The sequence below is a fragment of the Solea senegalensis genome, linkage group LG9 (assembly GCF_019176455.1).
Source record: "Solea senegalensis isolate Sse05_10M linkage group LG9, IFAPA_SoseM_1, whole genome shotgun sequence".
NCBI classification, from domain to species: domain Eukaryota; kingdom Metazoa; phylum Chordata; class Actinopteri; order Pleuronectiformes; family Soleidae; genus Solea; species Solea senegalensis.
The window spans coordinates 18,674,060-18,701,986 of NC_058029.1; the positions used below are offsets into that span (position 1 = coordinate 18,674,060).

The following is a 27,927-nucleotide window of genomic DNA, read 5'->3' on the forward strand; positions in this document are numbered from 1 at the left end:
TACAATAGTTCTAATTTATACAACACATTTAACTTAGAGGTAGTGTATATATATACGCAGAACGTGAACTGTGAAACGATTTGCTTTATACCTTATAACGTAAAAGTTTATGCTCTCAGTTGGACTGCGAGAATATGAATTCTCTATTGTTTGAAATGTTTGGCAAATATGTTTTTAATTAAAATAATGTCTCCAAAACTAAACCAGTTTGAATAGCACCCTGGTCAGAGCCTGAGAGGGTATGCATTACAATACATACAATATTCAAGACCGTGAAGGTGGTTTACAACACACAATCAGGAAAGTAGTGTGACATTTGCTCCAGAGAAAAAGCTTGGCTATCGTAGCTGATGCAATTTAAGAAGGAAATAGCTGAGTACATTAAGGGTTTTAAGACAGTATCAGCAAAATACAACGTCTCAAGATATATCTTGAGACCTTGTGTGTGTGTGTGTGTGTGCGCGCGCGCGCGTGCAGACGTCATCGTTGCCACAAAGCCACGTGATGTCGTACAGAGGGAGGAGGAGGACTGACAGAGAGGACACAGGACAGGACAGGAGGACAGGACCAGCGTCTCTGCTCTTTGTGAGTGTGACAGCTCTGAGGGAGGAAACCGCCCTGGAACAGTAAGATTTAACCTCTAATAATGTGTCTCTCTCCTCGTGTGGTGCTTGTTTTCTCACCTGTTCACGCGCCAAACGAATCAAAGAGTCTTCGAATTAAAGGACGTTTTATTCCACACGTGATCACCGTTGTTTTTTTTGTTTTTTTTGTTTTTTTGTAAGAGACAGAGTTTATATAATATGTTTAGATATTGCAGTGAAATGTAAACAGAGCCTTTTCCCCGTCACAGGCTCCAGACATGGGTGGAAAAGAGGACCAGAAAAATGTACCCGAGTCCAAACTCGAACTAAACGGGGATTTAAGGTAAACGCACTTTAATCCGTCAATAATTAATTAGGTAGTGATTTTATTTTTATTTTATTTTAGTATTGCTATTATTTGCGACTTCATAATTTAGTTTCAAAGTTATTTCGAAGCAGCCACAGAATTATAGTGTGTGTGTTATGCTTATATAAGTGAAATAATATCCGATGACTTATTTTATCACTGGAAACTGAAGCCTGAGTTTCGTATTCAGCGTTTATTTAGCGTCTTTATATTTGATTTGTTTTTGTCCATGTGTGACTTTAGTGAGAACAAGGATGACACAAAAAGCAGAAAGACGAAGAAGAAGAAAGAAAAAGAGCCAAAGTTGTCTATGGTTGGCCCCGTTGCTTTGGTAAGTGATCAGTTTTCATCTCACTGTGATCTGTCTCTGTCTCTCAGAATCAGGACCAGTGTGGACAGAATTATTGGCTTTGAGTGCAATTCAAATGACATATGTGTGTGTGTGTTTGTGTGTGTGTACTTGTATGTTTGTGATGATGAAAAAACTTTAAATAAATGATTAAATAATACAAAAGTGGTTGGTTTTAGTTAAGATTAGGATAACACTTTGTTTAGTCTGTCCAAATGTGTGTGTGTGTGTGTGTGTGTGTGTGTGTGTCCGTGTGTATACATCCTCCTGTTGTTTGGGTGGACTCCACCTATCGCCTGCTGTGAGAACACAATAGCGGCCCCGAGTTAAAAGTCTCTTCCTGTTGTGTTTTCGTAGTTGAAAATGCTTTCATCCAGCCACAGAATCGAGATTTCTCCCCTACAAAATACACATGCTTATTTCTCTTTTTTATGTGCGTGCAGTTCAGGTTTGCAGAAAACTGGGACATTCTGATGATCCTTGTTGGGACAGTGATGGCCATTGCCAACGGCGTGGTGCTCCCTCTCATGTGCATCGTGTTTGGGGACATGACAGACAGTTTTGTAAATAGCGCCCAAGTGCCAAATATGAGTGAGTTGTCAGTCACAGTCTGCACACACACACACACACACACACACACACACACACACACACACACATCATTCCCATGTATGAAAAGAAGTAATACGTTAACCATGTCCTTCGTTACCGTTTTTCAGATTTTTCAGATATCACCAACATGACCAACACTCTGCAAGAGGATATGACCGAGTAAGACTCAAACACAAGCAACTCACATGTCACAGAATATTATGAAATGTGCTACGCCTCGATTTACCAGACTGTAAACTACCTCATGTGCACAATGATAATAACATATATAAAGCGCTCAGTCATCCAGAACAAAGATTTCAGGAGTTTCTTTAAGATGTTTCACCTCTGCTCCAAGAGGCTTCTCCAGTTCTGGGGCACTTACACATACAGTCCAGTAGTCTGTGTCCATACAGCTGTCTGTGGTCTGTGCACTCCATGTGCTGACAAGCAGCAGAGAGACAGGCACACACTAAGTGATAACGTGGTTGTCAGCAGGGACACCAGGAGAAACTGATTTTAGCCACTGACACCTAAAGGTTCACCTAATAAATCTTCAATGAATGGTGTATTGCTGCTTTTACATAAGCAACACAAACTTATCAAAAATAGGCAGTAGTGGACCAGTTTGCTGATTATGTGTACTAGTACTAGAGGTGGGTCAAAATATGGATTTGGTGATTTATCGCTGTCCTTCCTCGTGCAATACGATAATCGATGCACCAGAGCAAATATCTATATTATATATATATATAATATATATATATATTAAAATTAATAAATGAATGTGCTCTGAAGTAAACAGTTTCACTCACCAGGCGTCACTACTTCATGTCTTCTTATGGTGGCGCTGCTAAGATGAATGAGGGAAATTTGAGTGGAAGTTACCTGGCTGAAGAAGAGCACTTTAAACTGTTCACAGATGTTTTGTTTTCTTCAGTTAGACAGATATCATGATGTATCGCTATATGATTGTCTTGCAATATATCGATTATCACAAAATCTTTGTATCGTGATATTATCGGTATCGTGGACCATGTATCGCGTATCATATCGTGAGATACCCTGTGATTCCCTCTATGTACCTCATACAACAAGATGCTTCACGCATTAATGATTTTTTTTAATGGCCGTTTAGGTGGGTCCTTAATTAATCATGATTAACATGTTAACACTATTCTATTCTCTTACACATGGTGTTGTTAAAGATCATGTGTGTTATATTTGTAGTGTTTTATGTTAACAAATGTCCGATAACCTAAAACCTCAACCAAAATTCAGGATGCAGGGACTTTATTTGACAGAAAATCACATCTTTTTTTTTGCTTAAATTATAAATGCCACCAACCTCCAAATTATTTTAAATTTAAGCAGATCTACTGGACTCTTATTTGTCACAATACTTGCCTTCTTCCAGGTTTGCCATCTACTACTCTATCATGGGAGCTGGTGCCCTTGTAGCATCTTACTTCCAGGTTTCCCTGTGGACGGTGGCAGCTGGACGGCAGGTCAAACGCATCCGCAAGTTGTTTTTCCACCACATCATGCAGCAGGACATCGGCTGGTTCGATGTCAATGAAACAGGAGAGCTCAACACACGTCTCATGGAGTAAGTGCTGGAGAAGCATCACACTTTTTGTGCAACTGTAATTCAGTGATCCCACTGCAAGCAGGGCCCCTCACATTTGCAAATCTACTGTACATAGACTGCATATAAAAATGCATGCAGTGTTCTGGTTTGCCGGTGAAGCTTATCAGGAAATAAAAAATATGAAATAGTCACCAGGGGGTGCTCTGCTGGTGGCAAAAAAAGAACATTTTCCTGCTAAGTTAATGGTCTGAATTATTAGTTTTGATGTAAATCATGTTCCTTTTTAGAGTAAAATAGACAATAATGTACAGAACATATGAGTGGACACAAGAATGATTGACAGTTATTATCATCCAAATGTGACCTCTGTCAACATTTGTTTGCAAATCAGCATCATAGGGTTTGGCCAAATCATGAATCTGGTTGCCACTATCGAATATTTCTGAAGATTTCCCCTATATTGACAAATGTTGTGGTACTTTGGAGATCATTTGTGGAACCTTTGTTTGTATTTGCATGTGTTAGTGATGTCTATAAGATCCAAGAGGGTATTGGCGACAAGGTGGGGATGCTGATTCAGTCCTTCACCACCTTAATCGCCTCTTTTGTCATCGGCTTCACCAAAGGCTGGAAGCTCACCCTGGTCATTCTGGCTGTGAGCCCCTTGCTGGGCATTTCAGCCGCATTCTACAGCAAGGTAACTCGCTACTGTATATGCAGTATGGTTATGTTAATCATAAACACACTGGCCTCTGCAGGCGCAGTAAGTTAAATAAACATCCATCATGTCTGAACAGGTGCTGACAACCTTCACGAGTAAAGAGCAGACTGCGTATGCCAAAGCAGGAGCTGTAGCAGAGGAGGTGCTCTCTGCAATCAGGACAGTGTTTGCCTTCAGTGGTCAGAACAGAGAGATCAAGAGGTGTGTACACCCACTGTGTTATGAAGCAGATACTGGAGCAGGATACACTAAGTTTAGCCCCTTTTTCCATGCAGTGACCTTTTATATCCTATAAGACAATGTCAACAACCTCTCACCTGCCAACACGGTGGCAAACATGTTCCACACTAATGACATGTTACAAGACAATTTAATATGTAGCCCATGTTTCCCTTTTAACATTCTATTTCATTCTGTAGTCGATTTACAGCCACAGTGTAACATGTGATGCTGTACTGTGTTGCCTAGATACAGTGTTTAAAGCCTCCACAAAGACTACAACAAATAAAGTTTTTGTTGTTGTTTTACATATTTAAGGCTAACGTTGTTAATTTCAGCTCATAGAGCCCTAACCTTTGTTTTCATGGATCCAGACAGAGCACTAGCGCTTATCCTTGTGTCTGTTAAACCACAGATATCAAAAGAACTTGGAGGACGCTAAGGAAATGGGAATTAAGAAGGCACTCACTGCTAACATTTCAATGGGCTTCACCTTCTTGATGATCTACCTGTCATATGCCTTGGCCTTCTGGTATGGCAGTACACTCATCCTGAGTGGGGAGTACACCATCGGGAGTGTACTTACTGTGAGTAGACACATTATAACCAGGTCTGAAAAATCAGTTTTGTTCAGCTAAGACTAACATTTCCTGTGTGTGTCTTTTTAGGTGTTCTTTGTTGTGCTCATTGGAGTGTTCACGATGGGACAGTCCTCTGCCAACATCCAGACTTTTGCCAGTGCCCGTGGAGCTGCTCATAAAGTGTACAGCATCATTGATCAGGTGAGGGAATTTATATTTTCTGCCTAAAGTGTCTAAGTCATTGTTAATATCTTTGCTGCTGGACAGTGGTCAATAACGTGATGGTGGCTTTTGCTCTCATTTGAACATCACGGGTCACTTGGTTACAGTAGCTTCTACCTTTTGGTGAAACTACTTCCACTCACTGACACAAAATAGTGATGTGATTAGTGCTTTTGCTGTTTCTGTATGATGAAAGTAACGTCTGTAACTTCTCTATATAGCTCAAACATATGAGTGACGTTTGTCTCTGCACATCACAGACTTATGGCTGTATAAATACCACAATGAGCATGTGTGTGTCTGTGTGTTTGTCAGCACAAATGGCAAAAACACAAAGGAGCTGTGAAAATAAACATCAGCCTTGTTCAATAAGCTCCCCCTAACATGGAGGCCTTACAGCCTTCCTCTCTGTTTGAGATTATCAGACAGGAGCACGAGTTTTAGAAGTGAAGGAAATGTCCTTGACTCTTGATGTCTCCACAGAGACCGATTATCGACAGCTACTCAGAGGAGGGCTTCAAGCCGGACTTCATCAGAGGAAACATCGAGTTCAACAACATTCACTTCAGTTACCCCTCCAGACCGGACGTTAAAGTATGTCACCCACAGACGACCTTATAGTGTTATGATATCATACTGTGCTGTCGTAATTAATGTTGTCTTCCTTTGTAGGTGTTAGACAACATGTCTCTGAGCGTGGATTCTGGACAAACCATAGCCCTGGTGGGCAGCAGTGGCTGTGGTAAAAGCACAACAATCCAGCTGCTGCAGAGGTTCTACGACCCTCACGAAGGATCTGTGAGTGCCATTTCATTTAATATTTGTCGGCATAGCCAATTACTTCTATCTACAGCAGATAGAATCTCTAGAAAAAATAATTGCAGGTCATGAAGGAAATAAAGATGGGCACAGACAGACCGACTCACTAACTGTATTTCATTCAGGACCGACGGATGACCAGAGGCAAACTCTGCATCTGTGAAACTCGATGCAGGTTTAATCGTGCTTTCTGTCTGACTCGTTCCTTCTTTAGGTTGCTTTGCAGCATAGGCAGTCGCTGCTGATGCTGGAGTAGCAATTTTGATAACAATTTGATAAAAGGTTATTTCTGAGTTACCGATCAATAATACCAAAAATATTCTGCCTACTGCACATAATCCTGTACTCCTTGTACAGGATTTGTATTATACAGGAATAGAAAAGGATCAAATGCAACAGCGGTTTGTTCCAGATATTATTTTAACATTTAATCTGGATCTCTGATAAATCAGTTTGTGATTTAAGATGAACATCCTTCATTGATACCTGGGTAAATTCATGAGTTACAAGGGCCCTGATTAGAATCAAAAAGGTCAAAACAAGAAAGTGATAGCAATAACTATTAATAATATCGATAATAATACTAATAATAATAATGATACAATACAAAAATACGAGACAGTGACTTAATTAAGGACAAAAAATATATACAATACACTAATAGTATGAGAAGTAGTGTCCATAGTGATAAAATAAGTATATACTGTAATAATAGTATTATTAATATACTATTTTATTTAACTTAGCATCTGATTTATTCCCAAACTGCTAATTGTGGCACATATAAGCTGCATTTTACTTCAGGGCTCTGTTCAACTTTGTTCACATATACAGTAGCACTTCATAACACCTGTGAACAGACATGATGTATAAAATCAGTGGATTTCCTCTTAATGTCTCTAATAATATGCAACAACAATGATAAATGGAACAAACAGCTGTTTCAAATATGCGTCTGTTCCCTCCCTCACTGTAGGTGTGTATCGATGGTCATGACATTCGTTCTCTTAATGTCCGCTACCTGAGGGAGATGATCGGCGTGGTGAGTCAGGAGCCCATCCTCTTTGCCACCACCATCTCTGAGAACATCAGATACGGCCGACTCGACGTGACGCAGAAGGAGATCGAACAAGCTGCCAAGGAGGCCAATGCATATGATTTCATTATGAAACTTCCCGAGGTAAGAATGCACTCAGAACTCACCGGCTGTCTGTGGTTCTCGAGAAATCTGTCTACCAGTGGCTAATGCTCAGGCTCTTTCCGTTTGAGCAGAAGTTTGAGACGCACGTCGGGGACAGAGGGACTCAGATGAGCGGGGGACAGAAGCAGAGGATTGCCATTGCTCGAGCTCTCGTCCGCAACCCCAAAATTCTTCTGCTGGATGAAGCCACATCTGCCCTGGATGCTGAGAGTGAGACCATTGTTCAATCTGCTCTGGATAAGGTACAAGACATTCAGCTAATAGCTAGTAAAGCCCCCATTTCCACCGACCGGTACAGTCCAGTTTAGTTTGGTACATGACAACAATATGCATTTCCACCCGTCCTTACCGTCCCAGTTTTTGGCACACTTCTGTCATGGTACCAAACTCAGTGGTCACTATCCTCATGGTGGCGCTAGATACATTGTAGTCTGAATGATCAGAGAATCGCCGCTTCCGAGCAAAGTAATGATGAGCAAAACAGAGGTCTCTTATCGTGCAGTTCGCAGCCGTCGCTCAAACAAAACGTGTCGTCTTCTTCTTGTGATAAACAGCCACATGCTAAGGAGAAAGAAAACAAAACAAGAGTTAAGATTTTCTTAAGGGAAGTTTTCCAAGCGATACATCATTCCTATGTCTTCAGTCCTTGCGTTTCAGGACGTTACCTTCACACTAGCTGGCATTGCCATGGTGTTCTCACAACTTTACCCCTTGAACCCCAAGCATTTGTGCAGACTGAGCTGGCGTAAAAAAAATGCCTCATAAATATTGAATATAATATAAATACCCATAACATTTTAGCCCCTTCTTGTAGATCTTAGCATACACTGAACACAAAAACTGAGGCGCGTGTACTTGACTGCAGGTCCGACTGGGTCGTACCACCATAGTGGTGGCTCATCGCCTCTCAACCATCAGGAACGCTGATGTCATCGCTGGCTTCCAGAGCGGTAAAATAGAAGAGGTGGGGACTCACGGCGACCTGATGGAAAAACAAGGAATCTACCATACACTGGTCACCACACAGGTAGTACACACACACACACACATAGTTTGTTTGCACTCAAAAACCTAATTTCAAAAGAGGCAGGCTTTGGTATTGATTGTGTTTGCGGTTTCCTCCCGCTCTCTCCAAACTGCAGACGTTTGAGAAAGCCAAGGAGGAGAAGGAAGCAGAGAATGAGACACCAGCAGAAGAGAAGAGCCCACTGAGCTTCTCTGAGTCCTCTCTCTACAGGAGGAAGTCTACAAGAGGCTCCTCCATGACGTCACAGGGAGGGAAAGAGGAAAAAGAGAAGGATGGCAAAAACCAGACAGAAGAGGTGAGCTGTTGTGTCAACAGATCAAACAGGCTTTGTGAAAAAGAGGTGTTAAGAAATGGCAAAACTGTTCCTTCTCCACTTTTTGCTTGCTTGCTTGGTCGCTCATCAATCCGAATCCATTGTCTTTCGTCATTTTGCCAGATGGAAAGATAACCCAGTGTTGTAACTCCCCTCGTTTGTCTCTCTCTGCAGGAAGAGCACGTGCCCACTGTGTCCCTCATAAAGATCATGAGTTTGAACCTCTCCGAGTGGCCATACATTGTAGTGGGGCTCATCTGCGCTGTCATCAATGGTGCAATGCAGCCGCTGTTTGCTGTGTTCTTCTCCAAGATCATCACCGTAGGTCACTGTTATCTGTATCTGTGCCATAAAAAAGAGTCAGCGTTTTTCAGCGTTTTTCAGGTTGTTGTTTTTTTGTTTCTCCTCTTAGGTGTTTGCAGAGCCCGATCAAGCAATTGTCAAAGAAAGGTCCACTTTCTTTTCTCTCATGTTTGCCATGATTGGAGCTGTCTCATTTGTCACCATGTTTCTGCAGGTGTGTGTTAAAAATCCAGAGTGTAACATTTAAGCAGGTTTACTGGCAGAAATTGAATATACTACCCATACGTATGTTTACATACACGTACAATAGTTGTAAATTGATCATTTTCTGTATAGAATAAGCCTTTCTGAAGCAGATTACAGTGCAAACGAGAAATACACATGCTGATGTCTTCTGTCTTTTTGTACAGGGTTTCTGTTTTGGTAAATCTGGAGAGATTCTGACCCTCAAACTGAGACTCCGGGCTTTCAAGTCCATGATGAGACAGGTGCGTTACAGAAACGGCACTGGTTTCTTTAAAGAAAGTGGCCCAGAGTTTGCAGTAACCTAAACATTGCTTCTTCCATGAGTACATGAATAATCCAAGGGCTCAAAGATGTCAAAGACACTGTTATGTATTTTAATGTACAACATAAAATTGAAATCATGTACATGCAGCAGTTTAGCAACATTTTAGTCAAAATGATAACATGTATGTTTATTTAGTAGTTACTGTTTCATGTTAAAGGGAAACAGGGTTTTCAGCCACTTTTAGGCTAAATGTTTTATTATAAGTAATCTAAAAATGTCTGACTGCTGTTGTTGTTGATGGTTGTGATGGTGTGTTGTTTTTTTTTTAAAGGACCTTGGCTGGTTTGACAACCCAAAAAACAGCGTTGGAGCTCTCACTACGAGACTGGCCACAGATGCTGCCCAAGTCCAGGGGGTAAGTTTTGACACAGACACATAACAAAATGCAATTTGACAAAGACTATCAGCTCAAATCACTTCCAAAAATCAATGTCTTCAGCTGTTTAACCAGCCCTTTCATCTACTCAGGCTACAGGAGTTCGTTTGGCCACATTTGCCCAGAACATTGCTAACCTGGGCACCAGTCTAATCATCTCCTTCATATACGGCTGGGAGCTGACGTTGCTCATCCTGACCGTGGTGCCCGTCTTGGTGGTGGCTGGAGCCGTGCAGATGCAGGCGCTTGCCGGACACGCTGCCAAAGACAAGGTGGAGCTGGAGAAGGCTGGAAAGGCAAGGATTCAGTACTCAGCACATGAATTTTAGGAGCTTCCTTTTTTTTTTAATGGTGTTTTTTATTGCCGAGTCACTGACCTAATACAGTAGACATCATGCTGTGTGTGTGTGTGTGTGTGTGTGTGTGTGTGTGTGTGTGTGTGTGTGTGTGTCTCCACAGATTGCGACAGAAGCCATCGAGAACATCCGAACGGTCGCCTCTCTCACCAGAGAAGCCAAGTTTGAGTCTTTGTATCAGGAAAACCTCTTAGTGCCATATAAGTACGTTTTCTTTTAACCACAGATGCGTCACTCACTAGCTATTTTTAATCAAATGTAATAAATGTAAATAAAATGTAATAAAACATTCTATTTCTACAGGAACTCAAAGAAAAAGGCCCAAGTGTATGGAATCACCTTCGCTTTCTCCCAGGCTGTGATCTACTTTGCTTATGCAGGATGTTTCCGATTTGGCGCTTGGCTCATTGAGAATGAACGGATGACCGTTGAAGGAGTTTTCCTGTGAGTAGAGATCAATTTTCAAGTGCTGTGAGCGCTGGTAGATTTACACCATGCGCAGTAACTGCAGTATTCCTGCCGTGAGGAGTGGCTGTTTATTTGTCTTTTAATCATTAATGTGTAGAGAAGCATGTGAAAGGTGGCTGAACTTCTACCTGTGTTGTTGAATCACATGTGCACGTGGGTTTAACGGCGGTGATGTAATTCATTGACACAGGTAGGAGGAGTCACTTTACTAAGAGCCTCCACACAACGAGATAGTCCAGAGTTCATTACATGTTTGAGCTTGTGACGACCATAAAACTATAAAACATGTTATTTCCAGGTGACATGTAGCAAATCCTCACATTGTGATAACACGTGGATTTTGTGGAAACAGTGAAATATTTTGGGAACTGTGGATAATGCTTTTGATTGTACATTATTACATTGTTGGTTCGACTTGTGAAAACATACAAAAGTATAACTGAACTGGTGCTTTTGTTGTTTGTTTGATTCCCTCTGCCAGTGTGATTTCGGCTGTCCTGTACGGTGCCATGGCCATCGGCGAGGCCAACACCTTCGCTCCAAACTACGCTAAGGCCAGAACGTCAGCTTCCCACATCATGATGCTGATAAACCTCGAGCCTGCCATTGATAATCTTTCAGAGGAAGGAGAGAAATTGGTATGTGTCACAAACTCCCAACACGCCAAAGTCGATATTTACTATACAGCTTTTCACACAAGTGTTAACATATGACTCTTATATCCAGGACACATTTAATGGCAATGTGCACTTTGAGGACATTTCATTTCACTACCCTACACGACCTGATCTGCCCATCCTCCGAGGGCTGAATCTGAAGGTGAAGAAGGGAGAAACGCTGGCGTTGGTTGGGAGCAGTGGGTGTGGAAAGAGTACCATCATCCAGCTGATTGAGAGGTTCTATGACCCCAGAGAAGGGAGAGTGGTAAGAAGATGTTCGCACTCTTGTCTTTTCACCTACTGTCATTTAGCTAATGTTTAGCAGGATGGACTGTTTATAGCTACTTTACAGCCATGCACTGATGACACAGGGATATTATGAGGCCCGTACAGTGCAGTTTCTACTGAATGTCGAGAGTGTTCACAAAACTGCGAGACGATAAAAAAGGTTATCACTGAGCCTTCACTGTTTCCTAATCTGGCAGAATATTAACCGGTTTGATTAGAATTCACGTTTCAGTATCCACAGCAAGGGATCACAGGACTTGCTCTTCACAGCAAGCTCAGATATCTCTCGTCAGACGACTTTTCCTCTGCCCTGTGTAGCACTTTAGCATCTTTCAGCTCATCGCTTTGGTTTTGCAGGCAGTATCTCGACTGTTTCAGTTTTATCTCAGTGTCGTAATTAATGTGAGTTTTGACCACTGTCATAAGACACAATGTACAGTATAGTCAACTCAGCACCATGTAGGGTTGCTAACTTCCTGATAAAAAAAAATTAGGAACAGTTATACTGTTTACACCTCCCCCTCGCTATAGGACTTGGACGACCAATTAAAATTACACATTTTCTGTTGGATAGTAATAAAAGACAGACAGATGGAGATGTTCTCACAGCAGGAGGAGGAGGATTTTCTTGTCTGATTGTCTGACGCGCTAAACAAAAGAATTCACTGAGATTTCAAACGGCCCTCAAACCATTCCTGAACCCTTTTTGCTTTGTGGCACGCTGCGCTGTGCTGCACCATACGCATCAAACCGTGGTGCACTGTGTATTCTGACGCCTTTCTATCAGAACCAGCATTCACTTTTTCAGCAATCTGTTGGATCAGACCACACGGGCTAGCCTTCGCTCCACACGTGCATCAACGATCCTGGCGCCAGTTCACCACTGTTCTTTCCTTGGACCACTTTTGATAGATACCGACCTCTGCAGGGAACACCTCACAAGAGCTGCAGTTTTGGAGATGATGTGACCCAGTTGTCTAGCCATCACAATTTGGCTCGTCAAATCCTTACACCTGCCCATTTTCTTGTTTCTAACACATCTACTTTGAACACTAACAGGTGCCATGATGAAGAGATAATCAGTCCTATTCACTTCATTATGTCGTAATGTTATGCCTGATCAGTCTAAGTCAATGGAAACATTTCCCCTTGAGAATAAAGGCTAATGTTATTCAATGTTGACTCAATTTAAAAGGGAACAGATTGTCAAAAGTATTGTCAGTAAAAAGAAATAATAATATTTTGCTATGATGTCTCTTTTAGTTGCTGGACGGTGTACATGTGAAGAATTTGAACATTCACTGGTTGAGATCCCAGATAGGCATCGTATCCCAGGAGCCCGTGCTGTTTGACTGCTCTTTGGCCGAAAACATCGCATATGGAGACAACAGCCGCACTGTAATCATGGAGGAGATAGAGGCAGCTGCTAAGGCGGCGAACATTCACAACTTTATCGTGGACCTGCCACAGGTAAACGCTGGACTGTCCTGTTGTTATGGTTATTGTTTTCTTCTTTTATGAAGCAGTTGTGTTTGCAACACCTCAAGGCCATCAATTGCACAAAGATAAAGTTACAGTTACAACAGAGATATGGTGTGTGTTAACGTGCCAGAGATTATACAAAACGAGTGGGGGCTGCATTCCATTCACATTTTTGATTGTACATGAGAGGATGATCAGTAACTATCTATTATCAACTTTAGTATCAACCACAGATTTGACAAATCCAGAAACTACACAACACCTCTTTTCCAAATACTGCTCACATGGAATGCCCATAAAAATGATATGTCGCGTCCTCTCTCCATAAAAGTATTAAAAAATTAAATTGTCCAGGCCCAAACATTCTGTGCAATCATTGGTGAATACAAGCGGCTCGGATTCCCTTGACAATTGTCTTTGTTATTTCAGTGATAACGTGATAAAAATAAAAATAATGTTAGTCAAAGGTTATTCAGATGAAATTGTCGCTCGGGGTTTTCGCAGCACTGTACGTGGTGATAAAATCAGCGTTACACTCACACAACAACACAATCAAATGTGTATTGCGACAGATAAAACACAATGAGACAAGACAAGTACCTGACTCAGTTACTGAATATGACTCACAACATCCACTGCTGTAAAAACTCCAATAGGACGATAAGATCCAATTATGTCATGTCCATGTCTAGATAATGAGATTATTAATTAAATTAGTGCTTTCTGAGTATGTCATTTTTATCAGGGTAAAAAGAAAATGCAATTTGGATGGAAGTGTTGTGGAGAGATGTCACTTTTTCCACAATGACTCCTTCTGTAGTTCACTCATTCCTGTGCAAAGTGCAACAATCAACTCCTCTCTCTCTCTCCCTCTCTCCCTCTCTCTGGTTGCATGAGCAGAAGTACGACACTCAGGCAGGTGACAAGGGAGCACAGCTGTCGGGTGGACAGAAGCAGCGAGTAGCCATAGCCCGAGCCATCCTACGCAACCCTAAACTGTTGCTGCTGGATGAGGCCACCTCTGCACTCGACACTGAAAGCGAGAAGGTGAGAGTCTCTGTCCCACGTGTCATGCTGGCACCAGTGAGACCAACTCACTATATTTTTTGCTTCATAATTAAGGGGGAAGAATTATTCTCCCAGTGGTTTTTATTCTCCTCCTTGAAATAACATAAATCACTTGTTTCCTTATCAACCATCACAGTAACGCAGCATTACATAACTTTTATTATGTGTCGCCTGCGTCTGTCTGTCTTTACTTGAAACAAGTCACTTCCTGTGTGCAGCTAGGGAATTTTGGCGACATTGTTTATATTTAAAAGTTACAGACTGCAGTTTTGACACTATTCCTCAAGTGCTGGCAACAACAGTATTGCTCAGAATATGTACTGAGATTTAAAGAATCTCTACCGCATTATCCTCCACGTGATGGTCGTGGGGGGGGGCCTATCCCAGCTGACACATGGCTGAGAGGCGGGGTCACACCCTGGACCCAGGTCGCCAGTCCATTGCAGGACCAACACACAAACACAAACACCCATTCAGGCTCTCATTTAATGTGTTTTGGGGTGGGAGGAAACAGGAGAACCCAGCGCGAACCCACACACACACACACATACAAGGAGAACACTGTACAACCATGTGGCTCTCAATGTGTGCTGGTTATAATATGCAGATGCTGCACTAGTAGATGTGATTGGATACATCCATAAAACACTACATATGACAATATGAGCCAGTAGCTCATACACCAACATATCCAGGAACTTTCATTAACAGGAAATTCTTTTCCAAGGGAAGAGAATTCCTTAGTAGTCTGAAAACATTTATCACGGCAGTGAATCATTGCTTGATTGTGTTTGTTTCCCCAAAACCCTTTTCATTTTAATAAACAAGAAGAAACTGCAAGTGATATGTTCCAGTTAAAGACGTGAAAGTAAAAATCCTCACCGTTGTCACCGACATGTTGCTCTCTGCAGGTGGTGCAGGAGGCGCTGGACCAGGCCAGCCAGGGGAGGACGTGCATCATCGTGGCTCACCGTCTGTCCACCATCCAGAATGCTGACCGCATCGCCGTGTTGCAGGGAGGAGTTGTGGTGGAACAGGGGACACATCAACAGCTGCTGGCCAAAAAGGGTATCTATCACATGTTAGTTACCACGCAGTTGGGCCATAATAGGGAGTAAGAGGCCAGGGAGAGGACACGGAGTGCAACACAACACAAACTATTTTTATTTCTCTGCATCAAGATGACTGTAATTACACTCCTGTGCCTTTTACTATCAGCCTTACACCTCACATTTGTGTAGCTGGGTCTGATCCTCTTCAGTGTCGTACACTTGAGTTGTGTCAAGACAAGTTAGCTGTCAGTAAAATGTGAAGCACTGATTATTGTTCATTAGTTGTCAGCTAATTATTGTATTATTCAGGGAACACACAGTAGGAAATTAAAAATGAATGACCTACTAGCTGCATTAGCTGTTTCGGGACCCCTCTGTTAATGATGGCCTATTTAAATTTTCATTACAAACACCATTTGTTTACTATAGCAGGTTTAAATATGTGCCATGGAAACTCTGTTGTATTGATTGCTCTCTCGTTGTCTCTTGTAAAAAAAAAAAAAGTATTGTATTTATACTCTGTGACTGTATGGCCAGTGCTTTCTCCTCTAAGATGAAGCTACTGAAAGTCAACGTTCTGTTGCTGATTTTTGAATTTGCCACCTATTGTGACAGCTAACAATACTGATTTATTATGCATCATAATACATTTAACTGATCTTTGGCACTGAAATCACCTTCTACAGATAATGTGCTTTGGGGAAATTGTTTGATGAATACTTCGATGAACCTTTTTGTTTGTACACAAACACAGAATTACTAACCTTTTTCAGAATATGCTTCTATATTAAAGTTTACTATGCAGGAGTCATTGCCTTCTTTTAAAATCATTGTGTTTATACGTATATATGTTGTACATTTTTATTTTTCAGTATTCATATCCAGAGGTGAATAACTGAGCTTGTTTTCATTCATAAAAACAATTATATTCACAGTTATTTTTTTCAGCTCATCTTAATCATAGTTACAGGTAAATCACAGATTTAGGCTTTAGATGTAGCAGAAATTATGAAAGTTATAATTTTTTGTTTGAGTCAGTTTTTGCGTATTGTAAGTGTTTCCTTTCACACAGGCCTTTCAGAGATTCCTGCCTAATGTAAATGCTAAATAGTGCACATTTACTCAACACTTAGTCTAAATTACATGCTTGTATAGCATATGCAGTGTCTGTTCCATTAGTATTTATATCAATTCACACACTGCCAGGAATTTGGGGTTACACACCTTTGCTTTAGAATGCATTAAGACTAGAAGAGCCAGGAATCAAACCCTCAACCCACTTGTACATGTGACAGTCCAAGCGATAAATTCTAGTTCACAGTCTTTTGATGGAAACACATGAAAACCTGTAAACCTAACCTGAACCCAATGGAGCCGAAGTGATTATACAAACACATTACAGTGGTTTAAAATAAAAAGAATCTTGTATCGACACATAATCAACCAAAAGTATCTGCCTCACAAACGTTGAAAAAGGTTGTTGCACATTAAGTGGGGACTTTCACAGGAAGTCAAATTAAGAAAAACTAAAACAATCAGTGCTATTTAATTCAGGAATTTAAGAAGGCCATGAATCAACAAAACCAGCAGTTATTTGTCATAATTAACAACAAGAGAACAGCGTCTGTTAACTTGTTACCCACTAAGGAAAAACACCATCTTCTGAAATATATGCTCATAAAATGCTGATAAAAGGATAAATATGTACACCTGGATAATCACTTCATAGTAAGATAAGAGTCACAGCTGACTATGTGTTTCTTTGCTTTTGCATTGATCTGTGCTGAGAACAAACATGACTTTTGCTTATTGCTGGCTATTAGCTGAGGGTTTGTGAACTGTAAGTATGTTAATGCTCAAACGAGGAAAGAGGTATTAGGCAAATGAGCTCATGTGTTCAGCTTCTCCATGTCCTCAAAGCTGAGACATGGTGGCCACGTGAAGCATCTCGTGCATGGAGCTCGAGAAGTTGTTGAACAGTGTGCAGGCGTCTGTCTGATGACAGGATTTCCACGCTGACATGGATATCACAATCCTTGAGGGAAGAATGACAGAGTGGTTTTAACTACAGCTGCTGAAAACTGAACATAATTCATTTAAACCCTGCTGTGTAATAGTATCAGAATCCAACTGCACAGAACCCAGCAAATTATATACAGCATAACGTGGTGAACAAAAGCAGCCTTGAAGTAGGTTTAATTTGATGAAATGAACGATTCACACTAAGGTTTTAATACTCAACAAAGAAACCATTTGCTGAGGGTATGAGTACCTGTCATCTCTGATGCGGTAGAAGAAGCCGTAGCCGTGGTGCACCATGGGAGCCACAGCTCCCAGAACAGTGGTGTATCCAACCAGACTGGACGACAGCACAAAGTTACCACCACCACCACTGCACACAAAAACACAACCCAGTTACACGACAGCAGACACACCTGCAATGGTCTAACAAAACCTGTCATCTAAAATGTATCCAAAATTCAGTTTTAATCAAAGACAAACAATATGCTCATGTCACTCCCTGGTTGCCAGTTAATTAAAATTCTATGTTTTTAATTTTAAATGGTGTACAGCACCTCTGCACTCTATTGCAGTTAAGTTTATTGCACTGATCATGTGTCAATATTATTGATACATGATCAGTGCAATGGACACAGCATTTACTTAAATCTGCTAAATAAAACCCCAGGAGAACAAGTCTGTCTTTTAGCTAAATAGGCTAAAATATTCAGAAGTGTTTCATACATCTTTGGCCAAGGAAAAAAACATTCTTCATGGAGTTCTTCACATGTCCATTGCAGGAGACAGCATGCAATTTTTGTTTACCCCAACCCTAACCCAAACTCACACAATTTCATGTTGCACATGCACTTGGCCAGTGGGTGGCAGTGCATGGAGGGGATGCACAAAGCTCCAATGTGGTGGCTGTGTGCAATTCTACCATCAACACCACCATGTAAGAATATAGCTTTTGAATAGTTGTCCCCTGTAGTGACCACTATGCATGAAAGGGCTAAATATCTTGTTTGACTCTACCTCTTTGTGTAGAGTGGGTCCATGAAGAGTTCTGGAGTGGGACGTCCCTCCTCTTTGGCAATAAGATACAGACCAAAGAGATGTCGGTCAAAACCTGACAAGAGTGTTACAGAATAGCAGGAGCTGAGGTTAAAAACAAATGAGTTCTTGTTCACAATGAGTGTTCTAATGAACAGAGATGTGTATAAAAACCTCGTCCTTCCTGGGCTTCAGCCATAAGTGTGTTGTGTCGATGGAAGGCCAACAGCATGGCTTTCCTCTTGGCGCTAACCTGAGGGAAAGATGTTCATGTACCATGTCAAAAAAACTACGACTGGGTTCACACATTCCTTTTGTGAGATATACACAGAATTCCACACTCACGTCACATGTTGGGTCCAACATGGCTTTACACCAGTTCACAGCCTCCTGGGTGCACGGTCTCATCGTCTCCGTCCTGCCGTGGTAGAACTTGCGAGTCATTGCAGTCTCATAGCAACTTCCTGGCCTGAGAGCAAAAAAAAAAAAAGGAGGAGAAATGCAGATTCATTCACTTCATGTGCTTCAAATTTCAGTCAAGGCATGGGCAAAACTTTTTAACTAGTCTTTACCCTTTGTGTATTCTGTAGTAAGCCAGCTGCACTGCCAGCTGAACAAAGGTATCAGGATGTAGCTTCTTCTGTCTGATGGCTGCTTTTCCAAACGCAGTGAAAGCGTAACACAAAATCTGCAGATCCTGTGCCTGTAACGCCCAAAACAGAGAGTGTGAGTCAAACAGCTTAATAGATAAGATACAGATAATAGACGAGGGTATCAGGTGTTCTGTAGTGTAGTTTGGTGTTAAGAACTGACTCACGGTCTCCATGTATTGCTTTTTGGCCAGGCTGATGTCACGCTGGACTTGACTGTCCACAGTAAAAACCAGCTCCTCAGGAAGGGGCATTGGTCTGACGGCATCTGAGCCCTACACAATCAAAGACATCAATATGTTAAAAGTAATAAGAACCACTTCAGCTTTTTTACAGAAGGATATCATCATCAGCTTTACCTTCCATTTGCCTTCTGTAGCTTTGATTTGCTGATCCAAATACCAACACATAGACACCAGAACCATGGCATCATATGGAGCATGCTGCAAAACAAAAACAATTTTTTTTATCCCTTAAACAAATATGTTCTGTGGATTTCACACAGTTATTCAACCAGAACATGTATCTAGCATGTATATATAACCACAAATAAGGTTTCTACAACTGGAGATGAAACTGAACTGAAAGATTATCATGGGTATCAAAGTAAATGACAGTCTCTAAATCCTTCTATCATAAAACATACACACGCAAACTCACATCACAAATGGATCCAAAAGTGCCGTCTGAGAACACGACTGCATTGTACGACTTATCACCCCATCGAATGGTGGGGTTGCCTGTAAGTGCTTCAAGAGTAAGCTGCGTTTAGAAATGAAAAATATAAAAACCAAAATCAGACACACAGTTCTTGTAAAAAGAAAGAAAGATAAAAGAAAAAAACAATAGAGACTCATGCAGTGATAAATAATTCAAATGAGAGCAGCTAGTACATTAGTGTAGTTCTCTGGAGTGGAGTAGGGTTTGGTTTCATCCAGAGATATGATGAACAGGCTGCTCTGAATTGTTTCAAGGATGGTCTTGTTGTGTGGATCGATGCTTATTAGATGCTCCCTGGCCTGCAGAGACAGTAAACAGATAAGTGCTGACCATCATGGGAGAGTCTTTCCTAAAGGTAATCCATACTGTGCGTTACTCACAAGTAATTCACAAAGACATCTCCAAACCTGAGCAGCCTCACCTTTGCCCACCGAGTCCTCTCCTCTGAGGTGAGAGCAGCCACTCCCTCTCCCTCTGGCTCTCGCTCACAGCGCTCCTTTATGTAGCTCAGCTGCCTGCGCATGTTAACATGCACATCATTCATTCACTGCCACTCTTATTTACATTTGTCATATTCTGTGAAACAGTGAGGCCACCGCTGATCTGCAAGGTACACCAGGGGCCTCATGTATAAACCGTGCGTACGCACAAAAACACACATGAGTCTCTAATGTTTTAAACGCTCCAAAATAAAGTTACAGACTCATTTGTTATAAGAAAATGGGACTTGAACATTGAGTAGAACATTTTCTTTATCCCATTTTAATCCATACGATAACAAAATAACTACAAAAACGTTTTTCCACCACCGCTGCGCCTTTCATCTGAAGAGAAAGGCGATGCCGTCGTTACATGGAGTAACTCTGTGAGCTCGGTCTGTATTCTGTGCGTAATGTGTGTAGATGTTGACGTGTGACACTTATAGATTGTTGAAATGATCAGCAAATTCAGTTCACATGGATAAGTCTTGTCTTGCCTTCCGGCTCAGCTCTCTTTTCGTCACAACCGTGCGGTAAAGCGAATGCAGTACCACACCAGCCGCTCCAATTCTCCGGCCCATCTCCCGCTTCCTTGTCCCCTCACGCGTGAACAGGGCCCCAAGATACTTGAACTCCTTCACCTCGGGCAAGGAGTACGTCTTTGCGTACATACTTTTTAAATTTTGTGCGTATACCATCTTTTAGTATGAAAACACTCTTTTGTACATGAGGCCCCAGATGCTTTTCTATAACATTATTTCTACATATTAGTAATATAAGCTGTTAATTGTTGTGCAACATGGTGGTATGTGCAATTATGGCAGCTGGGCAATGTGTACTAATAAGTTTTTCTTCCACTTTTCCCTTATTCAATTTATATTGATATAATCACCTGTGATATATGGAGGTTTTATTTATTGATTGTGATGCATGTAGCACCACTGATAGCAACATTAGTTCCCATAAAGGGAAACCATAAAGTACATTTTATTGCATTTTTTTTTTGTTCAGTTGTTCTGTTTGCTGGATATAATATATAATAAAACATCTCCCATTACTCATCTTTACATATTTCTTTAATAACGGTAATGGAAATAACAAAGACAAGAAGAAGAGGTCTGTGTTTGTACTTCTGAGTATTAAATACCTGAGCAGTTCAGGAGGAGTGAGGATCTGTCCATCACAAATCGCATCAAATGTGAAGATCCGTCCATGACACATCACTACCAAATGGGAGGGGCACGGACCCTCACGCTCTATGACACAGCAGAAAATTCACATTACATGATTATCAATTTAGGTGTGTCTGAAGGTTGAAGATAACAATCCAGTTTATTCTACCTGTGCTAAAATAGTTGTAAATAGTGTCCTTTTGTACTCCAGGCACTTTACAGGTACAGAACAGCATTCTGAACTGGTCCATATCTAAAGGTACTTTCCCAGCTTTCTGTGGAGCCAGCTTCTCTCTAAATCACCCAGAGGAAGTAAATAATACACAATTAGATATATATGTGACTTTGCAACAGCAACAACAAAAAAGACCAACGATGGTTGGCACACCACAACAAATACAGCTTGTCTACAAAATGACTCACGTGCGGATCAGGTCCCAGTACTGTAGTGTAAACCATGCATTAAGACTGGCTCTCTGAAGATAAACTCCCTCTGCAGGAGGCCACCAGTGCTCCAGGTAGGGCCCTGGACCAGCAAAGTTCACATTCAGCTGAGAGGGCACGCGGACTTCCAGGTATGCTGAGTCTAACCACCATTTTTCCAACTGGGGATTTAAAAAATAGTAATTTGAACACCCAGGATTAAAAAAGCGTTCCCTGCTGCAGGACAAAAACAATACATTCCCAGCTGAATTACACACCCAATTCTTCTTTGTCTTGGCTCTCTGCAGTAGTTTCTGGTGCAACTCTTTGCCAACACCTTCTTGGAATTTCCTCACAACGTCCACAGTTGCCTTAAACTCTTCCTCTGATGCAAATGGATGAACTGTTAGAATACAAAGAAGTAGTAGCGCAATCAGTGAATCAGTCTAAATCAAGTCAGCACAAGCTCTTGATCACTGTGAACACTGAGGCTTTTCTATAGAATAAAACAACTATCATTTTAATAGATTTTAAACTGTACAAATATAAATGTACCCACATTAGATATAGAAATATGAGGAGACATTGTTGCATGTTACATTTCAAAAGATGAATATACATTAATATAGCTTTGCCAATTAATCTCCCAGTAGAACAGTACATTACTGGCCAGTGTTTATCTTTATACAGAGTTGACTTAACCCTGTGTTGCATAACTTTTTAATATAAACAAATGTCCATTATATTCAAACAATTATCAAATACATTCACACAAATCAGCTCCACATGACTCTCTCTCTGTTTCTCAGTATAGTGGTGTTTAGATCTATTTCACCCCATGACATTGCCACGCTGTACAAAGGAAGTGAGTTGTTTTATTTCAAAACAGCTGCAGGCAAAAACACCATTGAGTGAGTAAAGCAAACAGATCAGAGGAAAAATGACTGAAAATCAAAAAGTCTTTGCTGTGAATTCTACTAATCAAACCCCTGAGCTGTCTGTGTTGACACACACAACAATACTATCAGACCTCAGTCAGGTGTGATAGTATTGCTTGACAGTCTGTTTAGATGAATGACACACCATACAATAAATGTTACAGCGACAGAATAATGACAACAAAAATCGCCAAAAGTTATGCACTGCAGCTTTTCACAGTTGAGGTTTGCATAGTATCTAAAGTGTAGAGGCATACTCAGTATTTCAAAATGACAATCTCGACTATCTAACTTACCCACCATAATCTGATTTGTCCAGCAGCAGAAAGTACAAAACGTATACCCTACCTGCATCCAGGTATTTGTTAAGGCTGCTCTCCAGTGACGGCACAGGTAGGGGTGGCAGACTGCTTTGGTACTGAAAGGTCTGCTCTGGCAGAGACTCTGACAAAACATTTGCCATTTCTTCCCCTGTAATAAAAACAAAGGCTGCACAGTCAAAAAGCTGAGGGTGACATTACTTTATATCACTGTTATGACTGAATCAAAGATCCTGCAAATGCCTGTGCATGAGCAACAACCATCTAACACTTCATTATCAAAACAAGTTTTCAGATTTTTCAGCTTCTTAAATGTCAATATTTTCTGGTTTCTTTGCTCCATATAACAAATAAATCAGTAAAACTGAACCATTGTGGTTTGTGGGAAAAAAAACGTCATCATTTCCAAGTTTGAAAAACACTGATTAATATTTTCTGACATTTTCTGGACCAAATGATTACTCAATTAATCGGGAGACTCATCAACAGATGACTCAATTATGAAAAAAAATAAAATAAGATTTGATTTACTTTTATTAAAAAGAACAGAAAAAAAGAATAGAAATTTTAACATGGGAGACGGAGCTGCTTTATTGGGCTGCCACTATCTGCTGCACCTGTACTCAAGTATCCAAAGGTCATAGTGCTTGTGTGCCAATAGTCCCCTACAGGAACTTCCAGATCCTTCATATTCAGTCCGTGTATAGTTCTCTACATATGGATATCTGTTTATCTTGCATTTTTAAGGAAGAAACAAATGTATGTGCATGTATATTCAAACTAAGGCAACTCACATTTTTTCATTTCCACCAAGAGGAAGAAATAGGATATGAAACTTAAGTGAGGTTGTCCAGATTTCTGCTGGCTGATCCTTTCAGCTCAATACTCCCTTCTGGAAAGGGTAACCAGAACAAGTACGGCGGGCACAACTCGACTGTCTTTCTGAAGGTTTATCCCACATTAGACTGTCACCCACGAGTGGGCCATGGAGGTATTGAAAGTGGGCCGAAGACTGGGCTGAAATGTGTCTATTAAGATGGTAATCAGAATTATTTGGTTCAATTTTAAAATAATGATAATAGTGATTATTAATTGGTAATAGAACAAAAATATATTATCTTAGATGCTGAAATTTGCTTTACGTTTATGTTACCTAAATGTTGTGCTACATGGCCATTTTATTAGGTACACAGAACTCCTACTGCTGTTGCCCATCCGCTTCAAAGTTTGAAGTTTTATTCATTCAGAGATGGCCCTCTTATATCTTGGTATCATGAGTAGTTATTTGTATTAGTTACTGTTAGTTTACTATAATATATGACTGGTTAGTCATTCTCCTCTGATCTCTGGCATCAACAAGAGAACTGCTGCTCACTGGATACTTTCTCTTTTTCATTGTCTGTAAGCCTTAGTGATGATGATAAATGAAAGTCCTATTAGGTCAATATTTACTGAAATACTGAACAAATATGCCACATTAAAAGACACTTAAGTCATCTCCTCTTCTTCCCCATTGTGATGCTCCGTTTGAAATTCAGCAGGTCATCATGACCAGGTTCACATGTTGCTGCTGTTATGTGATTGGTCGATTATATATTTGTAGGGCTGGAACTAACGATTATTTTTCTCAATCAATTAATCTATCGATTACATTCTTGATTAATCGTTCGATATAAAATGTCAGAAATGTTTTGAAAAATGTTTACAGTGTTTTCCAAACCAGGAAATGATGATGTTCTCAAATGTCTTGTTTTTTTCCAGAAACCAACATTATTCAGTTTTAAAGATTTATTTGTTATATGGAGCAAAAAAAACAAAAACACTCACATTTAAGAAGCTGAAAAATCTGAAAACTTGTTTTAATTCTTCTCATTCTAAAACCAAACGATTATCTAAATTGTTGACAATTAATTTAGTAATAAATTAATAATCGATTCATTGTCTCAGCCCTCGATATTTGACCACCATATTTGACCACGAGAAGTGGGTCAAAATATGGATTTGGTGACATATTGCTGTCGTTCCTTGTGAAATATAATAATCGATACACCTTTACACATTTACAAATTTAAATAAACAAATTCAGGCTCTCTAAAGCAAACAGTCTCTGCCAGTTTAATTTTCCAGGCGTCATTACTTCATGTCTCCTCAAGGTGGCGCTGCTCAAATGAATGAGGGAAACTTGGGTGGACGTTATCTGGCTGTAGAAGAGGATTTACAGCAGGATAATGGTGGAGAAAGCTACGCTAAAAGATGCTCCATCCACGTTCAATACATAGACTTTATGCACATTATTCTCTATGGTGTAAATAAATAGAGAAATTCTGCACTTTTCACGGATGTTTTGTTTTCTTCAGTTAGACAATGATATCATGATGTATGAATAAAAAAATATTGCTTATCACAGAATCGCACTATTGTGATATTATTGGTATCATGGACCATGTATCACATATCTTATCGTATTGTGAGGTACCCCGTGATTCCCAATCAGAGCATAAGCCAACTAAACAGATGCTTGGGATCCCCTGGTGGTGGGGATTCTCAGTAGTCCATGAGGAAAAAAATCATTTATATAGCTATATCTATCTATATCTAAATGGTGTTGAGCATAAGTTATTTGGTTTTATTTTGGAGTTGACAATAGCTAATTTGGTGCACATCAGAAACCAATGTCATTAAACTGGTTTACTTGTTTAATTCAAGTTCAGTATCACCACACTTACTGCTTCACTTTGAATACAAAGTGCAAATTAGTACTAGACCAGTCTGTGACTTCACAACTCTTGAAGGTTAAAACAACACATTGGTTTGGTGCAAATAACACAACCGCAATAAATTCAATTTATAGTGTTACACTGGTATCAATAATAGTCAATAATAGCACTGGCTACTCTGAGGTGGTGGGAGGGGGGCCCCGAATCAAATTCACCTTAGGGCCCCATAAAGGCTTGGGTCGGCCCTGTTTCCACCTCTACTTGGACAGGTGTGCCTAATAAAGTGACTAGTGAGTATAACTTGAGCTTGACGCAGCACCAGTATAACTGCAGATAGTTTGCCACAAAAATATGAAGTGAATGTGCATTTTAAATGAAAACAAGTTATTTTACTTCACAAAACTCGATAAACGCTGTCAGTGTCACTTACAACTATCCGCGGTCACGTCGACATAATCAAAGAAAGTGGTCGAGTCGTTGGAGGCAGAAAACTGTGTTTTTACTCGCTACTTACTTAATAATTTAACGGTTTAATTTGAACTAGCTAACTTGAAGTTGTTGCACTGTGTTAGCAGCTCTCGGCTTATGGGCTAATGCTACACCATCAACATCAACAACAACAATAGCAGCAGCTGCAGCGTTTTATATGTGTGCATAACATGGTTTCAAACACTGCACCTAAACTCAGCTCACCTTGTTCAAGATATGTTGACCCAAACCTCAGGCATCCAGAGCCATCAGCAGCAGCAGGAGTGACAGTGAAGTGTGTTTTGTTGTGTTCTCAGCGTCTAGCTCCTCGCGTCCTCGCGTCCTCGCGTCCTCACCTTTGCCCCACTGAACCGCTGTTCCACTGCCAGCGCGGTGACACTGCGCATGCGCGAATGTTGTGCTCGCAATAATAATCAGGTCAACTTTCAAGCTGCTCTGGAATGAACCCTCCTCCAGACGTGGAAGTATAGAATATAAAGTGCTTCCTACATTATTGAAAACTACTATAACTGGTGTTGTTACTATCAGACAGGTTTTTAATTTAGTTACCAATTATTAATCTGTCAGTTGACTAGGAAAGGAATATACACAATTGTATTGTGCACTGGATAAAAAGCACTCTAAATAAATGAATTACACTGAATTTCCTCCCTCGGGATAATCATGAATGGGTACAACTGTGACTTGAAAACACTGTCTAACCTGACAACATACAACCCTATTGGTTATTTTGAAATGCCAGAGAAGCCATTTAATTTCAGGAATTTGTGTTTTTGAATCTTCTAGTTTAAAGGTGCTACATGTAAGAGGTGTATTATATATCAAGTCATAAAATGACCAGGTTATCTCATCAGTAGCTAGATCTGCCCCACATCTGGCCCTTCTGACAAGCATGGGCGTCTTCCGATTTTAGCTTGATTTGAACAGATTATCTGGCCAAATTATCCTGGAATGTGAGGGATTAACAGAAGTGGACGCATCAGTCTTTCCGGGTTTCAAATTGTAAATATCAAACATGTTTGATACTTACAACTAAACAGAGATTGGGGGTGTGAACAGAACCCTGCAATAACCAATGAGAGTGAGAGTGAGTTGACTGGTAAACGGATGTTGCAATCTTTTATTTGGAACCTCACAGTACAAAAACATGCAATGTGGGGATTAGGTGAATTGTCATCATCATCTACCGCTTTATCCTCAACCAGAGGGTCGCGGGGGGTGCCGTGCCAATCTCAGCTACATCGGGCGATAGGCGGGGTACACCCTGGACAGTTCGCCAGTCCATCGCAGGGCCACACACATAGATAGAGACAAACAACCATTCGCTCTCACACTCACTCCAATGGTCAATTTAGAGTGTCCAATTTACCTATCCCCACATTGCATGTTTTTGGACTGTGGGAGGAAGCCGGAGAACCCGGAGAGAACCCACATTAGGTAAATTGGACACTCTAAATTGACCATAACTGTCCAGGATGAACCCCACCTGTCGCCCTGTCAGCTGAGATTGGCACAGCACCCCCGCAACCCTCATGTGGTGGATAAAGAGGTAGAAGATGGATGTACTTCATTGCACACACAACAGCTATTAACTGACAACGCCAATAGTCCATCTCCATGTTTGCTTATATTTTGAAGTCACGTGAAACCATGGAAACTAAAAAGCCTCACTGTCCCTCTCAAAAATGCACTTTTACTAACCACAGTAGATTCACTTTTAATACAAATAAAGCAGACAGCGGGACACTTGTGTATGT

At 40.7% G+C, this 27,927-nt stretch overlaps 2 protein-coding genes across 2 annotated transcripts; one reads left to right on the forward strand and one right to left on the reverse strand.

The window, feature by feature from the left end:
* The first annotated feature begins 525 nt into the window (after positions 1-525).
* abcb4 (ATP-binding cassette, sub-family B (MDR/TAP), member 4) lies at positions 526-16,015 on the forward strand. Its single transcript, XM_044033315.1, has 28 exons — positions 526-626; positions 854-927; positions 1,195-1,282; positions 1,744-1,891; positions 2,020-2,071; positions 3,309-3,500; positions 4,008-4,179; positions 4,280-4,404; positions 4,838-5,009; positions 5,091-5,204; positions 5,709-5,819; positions 5,898-6,023; positions 7,021-7,224; positions 7,317-7,487; positions 8,111-8,272; positions 8,388-8,567; positions 8,760-8,906; positions 8,998-9,102; positions 9,299-9,376; positions 9,731-9,814; positions 9,928-10,131; positions 10,295-10,395; positions 10,495-10,635; positions 11,141-11,297; positions 11,386-11,583; positions 12,870-13,076; positions 13,989-14,135; positions 15,068-16,015. Exons 2-28 carry the CDS (start codon positions 863-865, stop codon positions 15,272-15,274), a joined length of 3,858 nt encoding a protein of 1,285 aa, XP_043889250.1. The 5' UTR covers positions 526-626; positions 854-862; the 3' UTR covers positions 15,275-16,015.
* Positions 16,016-16,055: 40 nt separating this feature from the next.
* crot (carnitine O-octanoyltransferase) lies at positions 16,056-26,510 on the reverse strand. Its single transcript, XM_044033316.1, has 17 exons — positions 26,375-26,510; positions 22,993-23,115; positions 21,985-22,109; positions 21,707-21,888; positions 21,453-21,577; positions 21,259-21,367; positions 20,054-20,147; positions 19,806-19,931; positions 19,573-19,674; positions 19,272-19,355; positions 19,080-19,187; positions 18,835-18,965; positions 18,608-18,731; positions 18,437-18,515; positions 18,245-18,338; positions 17,481-17,600; positions 16,056-17,243 (listed from the first exon to the last, which is right to left on the reverse strand). Exons 2-17 carry the CDS (start codon positions 23,105-23,107, stop codon positions 17,123-17,125), a joined length of 1,839 nt encoding a protein of 612 aa, XP_043889251.1. The 5' UTR covers positions 23,108-23,115; positions 26,375-26,510; the 3' UTR covers positions 16,056-17,122.
* Positions 26,511-27,927: the final 1,417 nt, after the last annotated feature.

Coding starts and splice junctions, on each gene's coding strand:
- abcb4 (XM_044033315.1), top strand. CDS start 863: ATGGGTGGAAAAGAGGACCAGAAAAATGTACCCGAGTCCAAACTCGAA. Junction 1,892..2,019: donor CGCCCAAGTGCCAAATATGA/GTGAGTTGTCAG, acceptor ACCGTTTTTCAG/ATTTTTCAGATATCACCAAC. Junction 2,072..3,308: donor CTGCAAGAGGATATGACCGA/GTAAGACTCAAA, acceptor GCCTTCTTCCAG/GTTTGCCATCTACTACTCTA.
- crot (XM_044033316.1), bottom strand. CDS start 23,107: ATGGCAAATGTTTTGTCAGAGTCTCTGCCAGAGCAGACCTTTCAGTAC. Junction 19,932..20,053: donor AGAGGACTCGGTGGGCAAAG/GTGAGGCTGCTC, acceptor CTGTCTCTGCAG/GCCAGGGAGCATCTAATAAG. Junction 17,601..18,244: donor GACCCACTCTACACAAAGAG/GTAGAGTCAAAC, acceptor TTTTGTGTGCAG/TGGTGGTGGTGGTAACTTTG.